Below are 13,651 nucleotides of genomic sequence, written 5' to 3'. Positions count from 1 at the left end.
CATAAAAAGCACATGCCTTTCCAAAACATCATGTACCTACCTGTATTTTTATAACAGCACTCTGCACTACATTCCTCAGTGCCTCCTCACCAGCACATCAAACTAGATCAGTGATTTAGAAACTTTCCAAAGAGCCAGTGGATCAGAAAAATCCATCTAAATGCTCCGCCTTTTTCTGCTTCTTCTAACATGAGCTTTGAAAGGCTGAAAGACCTCTCCAGTTGTAACAGGAAGACACTGAAATCGGGGGGGGTTCAAACTTTTGCTTTTGGTTTGTTATCACTGCTAGACCCTTTCTAGAGCTTTTATAAGCTGTCAAAACCAAAAAGAAAAAAAAACACAGGAAAAAAACCAGCAACAACAAAAAACACTTTCCCCAACTAATCACTGTGGAAAAAAATAAAATCAAATCACTTCATAGATTCAGATCTGAATGCTGGGGTATGCCAGGACATTACTAGGGAAACATTTGGTGATATGAAAATACTTTATATGGTTAACTGCACTAGAGATCCCATCTTTTTTTAGACAATTATAATGATTTCTGGGCAATAGGATACTGCTCTTCAAAAGCCCAGAGGACAAGTAAGATTGAAACAATAATGGTGCAGCTGTACAAATGCACAGTGGGCCCTACTACATCTAGGGCAAGGCTGAAATCAGCAGACTTTGTCCTGGAAAACAATAGAAAAGGTTAAAGGCTCCCTGAAAAATTGTACTGAAATACTGAAAAAAAAAAACAAACGACAAAAATTAAAGGTGAGAAAGAGACTACATGGAGAAGGTAACAATATCTGACAGACTAATGGAGAGAAAAAGCAGCATAGCACATCAAGGAGGAAAGCTTGATTGTAAATGGAAAAAACACATTTCAGGCAGAGAAAAAGGTCACAATTACAATATTTAATATTCACAGTTCTTGGAAGGCCATTACCATCTTACCCTCTCTGTCGTCTTTGATGACTTCTGTGATGCCTCATAATCTTTCTTTGTTTCTAGGATTCTTTTTACAAGCCCACCTGTTGAAAAATCAGTATATTTCTCAGCATTGGTTGTCACTAAAATGTTGTTATAAACATTCAGACGCTAAAATCAAAACCAACTGCTTATTTTTTTAAATGTAAACAATTTTTAGAGCAACATGAACAGAGTTCTATTATGTATTTTAATTACTTAGATACAAGGTATTTATTATTTGTTCTATTTTCTCGAGTATCCTCTAAATCAAACTGTATCATCAGTAGCATTTACTGAACAACTCTTGGTACAGAACCAGGTCCTTGAGTTGTATTAACACAAAGGCTTTTCCTTTGCACTCCTCTTTTGGAAGAATTCAAGAACTGCACGATAGGTATATAGATAGATATTCCTTTGTAAGGAAATTTTTGATGCAAATAAGTATATCTGCCTAAACCACATCTGGAGTAACCATAATGGAAGCCCCTGAATCAGAGATCCAAGGTCACCAGTAAGCATAAATGTGTTAAGAACAGGTCCATCAATTTTTGTAAAAGCTTTTCTATAACTTGTCTTGAACAGCCAATCCCATCTCGTATCTCAGAGCTCACAAGCTGTACCAGACACTCTAAGAAATATTAATTTACAACTTTTATGCAGAATTTTAAATCCTGCTGAGAGTAAAGATGTATAGAAAATCTGTACTTAACATCAGTTGCAAATACAGCTGCTCAACTCAACAAGACTGCATTTGATAAATAATTTCTGTTTTTCTTGCAAAGGTTGCAAGCTCCTACCCTCAGGAGGTATTCTGCTGCTTTACTCAGTATTTTAAATGTTTAGCATTTGCTTTAAACCCATGGTTTTATTCTATATACATATATAAATATATGTAAAAGCAAACATACCATGCTTTTCTTCCTCAACCAGCTCCACTTCTGGCTCCTACACATGCAAGAAGAGAGCTTTAGTTGCAATAAGCTGGTATTGCTATAATATACAACTATTCAAAAATATCCAGCTAGAAGCTACTTAGACAAGTAAGTTACAAACAAAATGTGGAAAAAGGTTCTAAAATTTGCAAAATTAACAGACCTTTTCCATCTCTGGCATTTCTGGCAGTGACAGTGCTGCCTCCACCACAAACTGGTCATCATCATCATCAATCTGCTGGTCTGTGATCACATTTGAGACTGTTTTACCACTACCAACCCTGAAAGAGACAAAACAAAATGAAAACTTATTAAGATCTGTTCAAACCTATGAAGATCTATCTAGCAGAGACAGCAGTTTCCTCCCTTCCTCCTATAAAATAAAGCAGCACCAAATAAGAGCACATCAAATTGTTATTTCCATTCACAGCCCAACTCTGAAAAACAGCCATCCTTCTCTTGCAAAAGGACATGTATTTTCCTTCTAAACACACTGCTTTAGTGATGGGCACTTATCAGAGCTCACCTGTAAGCCATTTTGGCCATAGTCAAATGGCTGTTTCACCCTTTTTTGAGCATGGGATATTCACAGCGTGTTTCACAGACACATTCTAGTGGTAGTTTAGATTAACGTTCTAGGGTTATCTATGTCAAGAGTTTCCAAAGGCATCATCCAGATGTGATGGCCAACCATAACTTTTAGATAGTGCACTGGATTTGCAGAAACAATAAAACAAATAAAGCAGGCTTGAATTTTCCAGTCTGAATCAATGAGCAGTGAGGTGATCCATCCTAACGCTGTTGAGCAGCAGGTGAGGCAGAGAAGATCTGAAAATACTGTGGCACAAGTGCTAGAAACATCTGCTCTGCACCTCCCACATTCCTTACCTTTCTGGAAGTAAGATCTCTGCGTTTTCTTGACGTTTTACTCGGGGGGGTGCTGGTCTTGCACTGCTAGGACGGGGAATACGTCTGCAATAACAAAGAGGCTCTTTCATTTATACTATAAAACGAAGCTTCACATGTCCTCCAAAGGAAAAGACATGTACACACACATGAGCTGAGTAAATTAGCCGATACATAAAACCACTGAAAACATCCCCGGGATACAATCCAGTATCGCAATACTTGCCATCCTAGTAAGAATCTAGGAATATCTAGAAAATGCGCCCTAAAACAAAAAATTATGATTCCGTGTAGAGCCACCTCTTGATTTATCTCCCTAAAAAATAACCTGTATACAGCACAGTTAGGTACCGTTAACAATAAATTTAGTAACAGTACATGCTGCAACGTAAACGGAAAAAAATTATTTTCACAAGTGATACACTTACACAAGCCTTCACTGGACAAAGAAAAAGTAAATGGGGATTTAAAAGGCAAGTTCATCTTATCCATAACACCATACTTATGAAAGTCATGTATGTAATGCAATGTTCTTCTCGTTAGACTCTCCACACGTCCCTCATATTTTAACAGCATTACATCTTTACGGATTAAGAAAATAAGTCCAAAACATTTCACAATGTTAAAGTTTTCTTTATAGAAGGAAATGGAAGTGAATAAAGGGAACCATATGTGGGATAATATTTATTCTTTGGTACCACTAGCAGAAACATACTGCTCCAAGTTTCTTTGCTGTTTTCAAATGGACTGTATTACCTCCAGACACATCATAGTTTGAATCAGAGTAAAGGGTAGGAACAAACCTTTGGATGGGCTGAGGTGGAAGATCATTAGGTACTTCACCATTTTCAGATACTGCAGGCTTTTCAGGAGCCACGTTCTCTGCTTCTCCTTCTATTAAATGAAACAAACGTACAGTTTTGGCTTAACTGGCAAGGCAAATCTAACTTTTCTTATGGCAGTATTTTGAATCTTATCAGCACTACACTTCAATGTGCACTCATGAAATACATCACATGACAAACTTTTAAAATTAGAAATAAAATTCTATAAGCTTATATAAAAGTTAAATATCTTGTGAACTTCCAGTTTTTAAACATCTTGGAGTATTCACAATTCAAAAGGGACACTTTTTTATTTGTTTCTTAATATCGTGAAATTCCCTCATCTGTGAAAATGACATAATCTCACTCAATTCTTCCACAGTTGCATGGTAACATTTCCAATATTTTAAGTTGCTCATTATTCAAAATCATAAGAGGAAAAAACATATTAAAAAAAAAAACCCTATATTATCTATGCTGGGGTTTTTTTAAACCTTTCTTTGTTTATGTTAACACCTTATTTTCCTCTACTGGTATTCTTAGTTGTCTCAGACTTGAGCAGGGGTTTGGACTGGCTGACCTCCATCTGCCCATCCCTTTCAACATCAAGGATTCTATGACTCGAGGATGAGGGCTTCTTCTGTAATCCCACCATAATTATGCTCTCCACAGGGTTGACCCCATTTGCAATTTAAATAGGACAGAACCAGTTTAACCACTCCTTCCCAGTTGACAGGTTTCCCACTGAGTCACTCTGAGTAGTCCAGTGAGGTTAACAGCATGAACCCACACCTGCCAAGCTCAGGTTAGTCCATTCTCTACAGTTGCAGAGAACAAGACGAATGGCATTTTGCCTTGACAATTTAACTGCACAGGATTATGAACATCATTCACCACTTCCTACTTTAGCGTTTCTACAAATAATTTTGGTAAGTAAAAAGCATTCAGTGTTCTTGGATTCCATCTAGAAACCTCCTCTACCAGTATTTCTTCCTTATAACACCACACACAGAAAGGACTCTTCTAACGCTATTGTCCACTTCAGTGTCCCTCTACTCTGAAATCACCGAGAATGGCACCATTGAAAGAAAAAGGCCAAGGCAGTTGGGCTTTTACCAGCCCAAACTTAGACAAAGCAATGCAAGTCTCTCCCAGAATCTAGTGCATTCCACTTTCCTAAAGCATTTGTATGCTCTGAACAGCCATTTCACAGGCAGGACCTTCTCATTTAAAACTACCAAACAGAACATGTACTACATTTTGAAGGAAAAAAATTTATGTTATGTTACACTGTATTACTTCTACATATGGTCTACTAGAGAACATAAGGAAGATACAAGAGAACAAGTGTTATGAAGAGCGGCTGAGGGAACTGGGGTTGCTTAGTTTGGAGAAAAGGAGGCTGGGGGGAGACCTTCTCACTCCCTACAACTACCTGAAAGGAGGTTGTAGTGAGGTGAGGGTCAGTCTCTTCTCCCAAGTAACAAGCGACAGAACAAGAGGAAACGGCCTCAAGTTGTGCCAGGGGAGGTTTAGATTGGATATCAGGAAAAATTTCTTCACCAAAAGGGTTGTCAAGCATTAGAACAGGCTGACAGCTGCCCAGGGAAGTGGTAGAGTCACCATCCCTGGAGGGATTTAAAAGCCGTGTAGATGTGGTGCTTAGAGACATGGTTTAGTGGTGGACTTGGCAGTGCCGGGTTAGTGGTTGGACTCGATGATCTTAAAGGTCCTTTCCAGCCAAAACGATTCTGTGATTCTATATGTAAATACACTTAACCATAAGCGCTATGTTAAGTTTTCCCTCAGTCTTAGGGGTACAGGAACAACCACCATGCATCAACCAGTCCTCCAGTCATTAGCACACGAGCTGCAATGGTCCCTAAATTAAGATCGAGCCAGGCCTGAGTCAGAAAGTTGTGCTCCATTGCTGGCTGTACCACAAGCTTCCTGCGCTTCCTTGGGTACCTCATTTAGCATCCCCGCCTAACAGATGTGATAGGGATTTCAAAATTCCCCTTCCACACAGTGAAAGGCATTTTCCCATGTGATGGAGATCACAAAAGGAGAGAGAAATAAAAACCAGACATCTGCTTCTTAATAAAATATTTGATTTTGCATAAAGGCTCTGCTTGGAGCCTGCCCCTGCGACCACAGGAGCTGAGACAGCCCACTGGTGACTGTGGGTATGTCAGACCGGACGAAGAACTCTTTGGCAGCCTTTATGCAGACAGGCTTAGGAAGATGAGTGAGGGTGTCCAGGGTTTTTAATTTTTGATGTGTTACATTCAGCCTGTTCATCGTACAGCTTTTCTTCTCATACTGGAAAGCCATCACTGACCTTTGGCACAGCAGGTTTCTGCAGGTCTGTGGGAAGCATGTACAGTCTTCCCTTGCCTCTACATACACCCACCTCCCAGGAAACAACGCCTGCAACAATCACTACTTTTGTTTTCAAAGAAACAGCTACCATTAAGCAAGGAGTGCAGACTGCTAAAGAAATTTAGCTTTTGGAGCAGTTATCAGCCGTACTCAAGGTCTCAGCTGATTTCTTGCTCTTGCTACGTCCTGACATGCATCACGCTGACATAACAGCTGCTCACAAGATAGAAAGCCAACAGTCACAAGGAGTCCTGCCAGCATTCATTTACTTGTGTGAAAAACGATCGTTTCTCAAAATCTCACTTCCCTGGTTCATCCCAGCCCCCACAGAACCAGTTGAGAGACTAGGGCAGTGACAGTATCACAGCACAGAGCAAAACTAATAGATGCTTCAGGGACCTCACATATACCACATTTTCCAGGAGATTTCCAGATTCACTGTCTGTTTACTGGTCTAATTATCCAGTTATTTGAGGAAAGGTTTTGTGGATCACTTTCACTTTTATTATGAACAGAAGCCATAAACACGGGTAATACAAGGAAGGAAACAATGTCAATGTACTGAACATTAAGAACTGGAAAATGTACCTTTTATTAAATCTGGTTGTTGCAATAACTACCTGTAATATATTGCAAAAAGTTCCCCACAGGTTCTGCTTATTTTCAAGTTAGAATCCATAAAATGCTGATAAACTATTACTTTTTTTTTTAAACACTTAACCCAAAGCACAAAGCACTTTCATAGATGGCTTTTTGGTATTCTTTTAAGTAGATACTACTTGGATAAAGTCTACTCAAAGCATTGAAACACAACTAAATTATGTTTTGTTACAGTTTAAAAATTCTTTAATACATAGCATAAAAGGAAAAAAAAGCACTAAACTAGGAAGAAGTGCTTTATTTATTAAAAAGCACTGTTTTTTCTATCAGAAGTTTTTAACTATCATTGGTATGTTCAGTGCTGGTCTTTTGTCACTATAATGTTCCTGAGTCGCTGGCAAATTCACCTGGAAATAACAAATACGTTGATTTTTCAGAGAACTTGTATAAATTCTTTACTAATAATCTGACCAAGTTAGGCATGAAGAACACAACAAGAACTACAGCCAGCTTCTTAGTTGGGAAGGGAGAAGAGGGACAAACATATTACGGAGCAGTTTCCAACAAACACACTTCTCTGCTAAAGACATTGATGTCCTGGTCACTAAGCTGAACACACTCATCAAAAATGAAACATTTTTTAGATTTCAAAAGACACTGAAGGATCAAAATGTTTGTCTTGATAGAATATCTCAGTAGACACTCCTGAAATTAAATGAGATGTGTAAAAGGTACAACAGATTTGAGAGGCAAAGCCATGCTGATCTACTTTGAACTACTAAAGTACAGGGACTTCTCACCCCTCAAAGTAAGTTTACACAGTCCACAAATATAAAAATGAAAGGTCCAGAGGAAATTCAGAAGCAGTACACAGACTGTAATACTTCTTTTTGAGTAGTCCCAAGTACTCCCCAAACCCCTTGAAAACCTTATGTTCAGCTCCTCTCCAACTAACCTACTCCAAAGGTAGGTTTGTAGTTGTAGAGGGACAGCGACTGTGATTTTCAAGCAGTTTCAACACCCAGTTTCCATTTAGTTCCACTAGAGTTAGCTAGAGTATAAATCTTAACGAGCAATTAACCAACCAAATGGTATCATGGACTAGCTACATAAGCAAACAAGACAGCGCCTAAGCATCTAGTAAGGACTGTGATTTCTAGGATGCTTCGAAGGGCACTGGCAAACTAAGCAGAGTTTCCTAAACCCTGCCGCTAGTGTAAACTGGCACTGCCACCAAATAAGCACTTCCTATGCCCTCCTGTTAGCACATGCATTCACACACTGCCTGAAGAACTGGATCGGCACGACTTTGTTTGAGACACCACCCTCCCAGCTCCTCTGCCAAGCTGGTAGAAAGGACGTTCATATTTTACGTATAACACCAGGTCTCTGCGGATGGGTGGTAGGTGGCTGTTATGGCTCAACTGAACGAGTGACACCATCTTAAGGTTACTTTGAGATAAACTTTGGAAAGGAGCCTGGCATTACTCCTCCTAGAGAAGCGTACCTCAGCGTAATTACCAAAACTGTGAGAAGTTAACCTGCACCACTGAAACCCCCAAAAAAGCTCATTTTAGAACTTGACAAGGTTCAGAAGAATCTTACAAAATCATCAGCTTCTGAAAAAGCCTCCTGCAGGCGTACACTTCATAGAGTGACTGTGAAATCCAGCCGTTCCTCCTTTCTTGCCACAGTGGGTGCATTTATGTACACAGGTCTAAAGAAAGTGGAATCTAAGTAACTTCAGGGGTGTATGAGCAAACAGCTGAGGCAGGCCAAAACACCCTTTTGCCAGAAAGCTTTAAACATATACTTCTTATTTAAGAGGCTGCCATGAACTAGCCAGTGAGGATTCTTAAAGGAGGACACTAAGGGAGAATAACTGATATGCTGAAAAATCCTCATTTATAAACAAAAAAAAAAGCCAAAACACAATGGAAAGGTTCAGAGTCTCAATGCTCAGAAACAGAATATAATACTGAAGCAGAATGCAGAAATAACACTCCAAAAGATACAGGAAATAAGTTTATTTCAGTCAGTTAACACTTTTTTTTAAGTCCTATAAGTGATTCTTCCTTTGGAAACTTTCATAACCTTTGCAGTTAAAGAGACAAGAACGCAGCGAGAAGGGACATGTGATCACTGACTTATGATTACTGCCAAACAGCACCCAACTTAGCTATTTCCAATGACTGTTCTTATCGACTGTCATAATTGACTTCACATTCCAACTGTGAAAGCTATTAAATGTGTGAATGACAAATTTCATCTCTATAAGAACTTAGAGAAAATTAAGGTTCACTAATGCACTACTATGTTACGCTATCTTATTGAATAAAGCTGAAAATAAAGAACAGTCAATACAATATTTGGTGCTTATACCACCTGAGAAGCCAATGTAAATCAATCATGAACCTGAGGGTACTCCTCTTACATACATTCAAATCAGAAATAGGGGAATATAAAGTTATATTCCATAACAGATACATTCCAATAGACAAGACAGCTCCAAAAGATTAAAAGGAATTAGCATGGAAGTTCTCCCAGTTGTGTAAGGTCACACAAATGTCTTGGCCAACCATCTACATTTCATTAGACTGACACAGCTATGAGGCCCTGAAGGCCACAGGTGGACTGGGAAACAGCCTTTGACCTCCCACAGACATGGTATCAACTCTCCTAACTAGGTCAAGCATCTGGATCTGGAGAAAAACACGCAGCTTTTTGCTTAAATCTCAGTTCTTCCTCCTACATTTTGCTTCTATGGCTCCATGTATTCCATAGCTGGATACAAATACCTCATTAACAATCTATGTCTTGGGAGCTATATACAACTTGGAAAAAAAGATGGAGAAATAAGAATGCAGAGATGGAATTTTCCTCTAAAATCCTGTAAAATGCAAACACTAAGTGAGACTCCCAAATACTTGCACAAAAAAACGTGCAATGATTCAGTTCTTACACAGAACAAGTCACCAAGGGATTCAGGGTGCAGCAGCCCTGCAGTTTCCTTGGACACTGTAAGCACTGGCCTCTTTGAAAACTTGCATAAGAGTAATGAAGTAGAGAATAGAAAGTAACTGTTTTATCAAGGAATGTACATTTTTCAAATCAGGACATTAATCACAAGATGTGATTAAAACACAAGGCAGCAGTTGGATTAAGTGTAAATCACCCTCCTGAATCATTTAGCTGCATGGATTCAAGTTCAACCCTGAAGCACTCAAGTTAGACTTTCCAAGGCAGTCAAGTTTTTATTCTCCCTACCTTTCTGTTTTACTGCACGTCCTGGTTCAGCTTTCTCTTGCAGTTTAGCAACATTGTCCTCTGAAATCCTATCTGCCACACTCTTTGTTTCCACAGTTCCTGTAACAAAACAGTTTATAGTCAAATTAAACCAAAGATAGAATAAAAATTTAAAATAAAAAGCCATGCTAAATACCTGTTACACTTACTATTTCTTTAAGGGCTATCCTAGTTTAACAAACCATCTTGAGTGTAAATAAATAACATTCAAAGTTCACAAGGAATTTTTACATGACCGCTGATTGAACTCCTGATGTTACTGCAAACTAATGGCAATTTCTTCAATTCAGAAACAACTTACAGTTATTACTTATTACCCTGATAGTTGGCGAAACAATACAATATTGACCTAATAAAGTTTAAGTAATTGCTAAAATACACAATATTGTGTGTATACTACTTGGAATGCATAATGTACTTCAGTTTGTTTCAAAGACTTTAGCTTTAAACACATTTCATACTAAAGCCACTAGAAATTTCAAGCAAGAAAAGCTGATTTCTGGTAGCTGAACACTACTTGCTGGTAATGCCATAGAAGAGCCTAGTCCACAAATGCTGTTCACTTTTTATGCTATCTAAACCAGTTTGCAAAAAAATGAAAGACCATTTCATCTACCAATTATCTTAAATTAATTCCCCCAAGATAATGTTGTCAAAAGCAAAGTAACACACAGTGGAAGAAAGCTGAAATATTCAGGTATACATCTGATTTCTAAATTATCTGTCCAGGGAGGAGAGACATTCAGGGTGGAGGGACACAAAGGAGAAACAATTCAGCACCTTTTGTACATCATTCCTGAAAACATACCTGTGCGTTGAACACACGTGGTCAAGAAAAGTTAAACTATTCATACAATTTGTCAAGATACGTACAGAACGCGTAGAATATTTAGCTTTAGTCTTATCATTAAATGTATATATATATACACAGATACACACACCCCTTCACATGGAGTAATATGTTCAGTTCTCACACTCCTCGAAACGCAGCAGAAGCAGAGTAAATTCAGAAATAGGCAAGGTTACAGATACAGAAAGAGCACGCATGTCTAAAACAGAGGTACCCAAAGCGCTGCCCAGGAACTGAACCCAGCGCTTCCAAATCCCCTTACCTGCAAACAGGTAACTGCGATACACAGGCAAAGAACAGACTCACAAAGCCCCTTATCTACAGCCGGGACACCTCAGGTAACATTTCCATCACCAGAACAAAGGAGCAAACAGTTTTGATAGCACGGGAAAAGATTTACTAGATAGAGCCCTGCCTAATGCTTGGGTTGAAACATCCAACACTTCCAAAACCAGCGATCAAATTAATAAATGAATAAAGCTGAAGCTTTCAGGACATACAGATCAGTAGCGGAGGATCTGCTCCTCCACCCATGCCACGGAAAGCATCCACAAAGACACATAGTCCATTGCAGCAGATATTGAGTTCTATGAGTTTAGGAGGAGATTAACACAGCAGAGAAAGGTCAACCAGCGCTTTCATTTACCTGTGCTGACTAAGGCTAGGATGAATTGTCATTTCATAAAACTGAAACTACCATTTAAATATTCAGCACCAACCTATGCAGCAGTGCTACAAGTCACCCATAAGGTCTGGAGCTTAGCAGAAAAGCCAAACCACCAGTGGAAAGTGAAGCACTTTAGTCCATCATTTCCATTTAGAAACTAGTTCAGTGTCTGAAAGGAAACCTGTTCAGGTCTCAATTAAGAGCAACTGCAAGTTTAAAAAATAATTACGTTCAATTTATCAATCAACTTCTAAATTAGCAAAACCGGTCTCTATCGCATGATACAAGTTTTGCTGCAAGGCATGATGCAACTATAAAAGCAGTCATTGCCTGAGTAGTAATAAAGTAACATTAACTATATAAAAACAAAACCAAACAACAAAACATCTGCTCCAATACCATTAGGAATTTGTTCATAACAGAGGTGAGCAAATGCTGGTATAACTTGTTTTAATTACCAGGATAGAAAATATACCTGGTTTTGCTTAATTAGTCCTCCATTCACCACTTCAGTTTTGTTCATTACAAGTTTAGTCATGACACTAGCCCTTTTGTGTTCTCCTGTTGTGCATTTATTTATCTCCAGTTAATATTAGAAAATACAGAACGCTTTGATCATCATCACCAGTAACTACAGAGACCAGCGTGCAATGGGCATCAGCATAGCTCCAGAAGGTTTTCACTACCTTCTTGGATTACTTACGGAGCACCTATGAGCCCTACTCACCTACTGCAACTCTGCTGCATTAGAACAAAGAAAGTGTTTATCATTTGATAAACGGAAATTTGAGCGTCCTGGCCTGCTGCATCATAAAGAAAGGAGTATTTTAAAATATTTACCTTAAAGCCAAAACATAGGATAAGTCGTTAACTGTATTTCATTTATCAGAAAAAATGGATCCTGATTTTAAAGAAGGGACGATCCTATAAAATGGGGCGTGTCTGGTCACCGTAGTTTAGTGCCAGTTCAGGCTATAAAAGAAAAATTCAAATATTGGGAAATAAAAAAAGTTATAGGATCAACTAAGGATCACTAAGTAGTAAAATAAGACTACATTTAATGGAATCCAGATGGTATTTTTCAGCTGCAAAATTATTAAAACCTCACAGCACCTAAATACATGAGATATGACGTAAAATTTTCAATTTTCAAGCACCAACTTGAATTAAGCTCCTAAGTCAACAGATAATCATATCCAAAGTGCCAGATCTTTTCCAAGGTATTTAAGGTGCCTTTTTAATTTTTTCCCCAAGTCCTTTTGAAAACACGAACATTGATGGTTCTGAAAACACTAGCCCAAGGTCTGATATAACTTCAGTATTTTGCCCCAGACCCATGGAAACCTACTAAAACAGAAACCCCAAAAAAACGTGGATGCTTGGGAAAACCCACAGCAACACACAATCTCTTTACATAAATTAATAAGCGACATTGGCAGATTAAGTGTGTGAAGATCTTCATGCTTCATTAGTCTAAACAGTACCAGTCTTTAGCCAGAATTAGCTATTTTAACAGGTATCAATTCACAGATGTTACCGTACTAAACAGAGATGTTAAACTGATTTATCAGTGCCTTCTTCCTTAGAAATAAAATACCAGCGCCCATGGCACAAAACCATTGAAAGAAAATTTGAATCATAGTAAATAATCAGTTCACTGAAATAGAAGTAGGAGGAAAAAGGCGTTTAAATACAGACAGAAATTGCAATTACACATCATTATAGGAGGTCCGGGTGCCAGACAGTTCTACTCCTTACCTACTCTTTTCTCTAGGCTCTTCCTCTTGGCTTTGTTATACAAAGGGCTAGCAATACTAAATTTAGATTCCTTTCTTCCTGATGTGAAAGTTTTAAGTACCTGGGATATTCTGAAGAGAATCTAGTTTCCAATTAGCATGCAAATACAATATTTAATACACTTAGATATAAAAGCTGGTGACATAATCAATTGCAATGAAGCACCTTAACAAACAAAATAAAAATTTACTTATTTGCAAAGCCTGGCACAACTGTCTATTAAACAATAAAAGACAATAAACAATCTATAAAACCATCTTAAGACTTAAATCTTGTCCAAAGAGACTGAAAGAAATGACTAACGCAGGTGCGAGGCAGATGAGGAGGAAAGTTACTACTGTGGAAGAGGTCGTGGGATAGGATTCAGTACTGATGCTACCCAGATCACCTGCTCTGTTCCAACTCAAATCACAAGGTCCTAGCCTGAGAC

General features: G+C 38.4%; 1 protein-coding gene across 2 annotated transcripts in view; it reads right to left on the bottom strand.

The window, feature by feature from the left end:
- TRAF3IP1 (TRAF3 interacting protein 1) overlaps positions 1-13,651 on the bottom strand; it is a 46,607-nt gene that overhangs the window by 15,043 nt on the left and 17,913 nt on the right. For both annotated transcript variants that reach the window (XM_068407555.1, XM_068407557.1), the window contains exons 8-13: positions 9,869-9,967; positions 3,599-3,689; positions 2,778-2,861; positions 2,053-2,170; positions 1,866-1,902; positions 943-1,019 (exon numbers count right to left, since the gene is read on the bottom strand). In XM_068407555.1, the coding sequence (XP_068263656.1) occupies positions 943-1,019; positions 1,866-1,902; positions 2,053-2,170; positions 2,778-2,861; positions 3,599-3,689; positions 9,869-9,967 (506 nt within the window). The remainder of the gene's footprint in view (positions 1-942; positions 1,020-1,865; positions 1,903-2,052; positions 2,171-2,777; positions 2,862-3,598; positions 3,690-9,868; positions 9,968-13,651) is intronic.

This window comes from Nyctibius grandis, chromosome 9 (assembly GCF_013368605.1).
Source record: "Nyctibius grandis isolate bNycGra1 chromosome 9, bNycGra1.pri, whole genome shotgun sequence".
NCBI classification, from domain to species: Eukaryota; Metazoa; Chordata; class Aves; order Nyctibiiformes; family Nyctibiidae; genus Nyctibius; species Nyctibius grandis.
The sequence above is the reverse complement of the archived record's forward strand: the minus strand, read 5'-3'. Positions and strand labels throughout refer to the sequence as shown.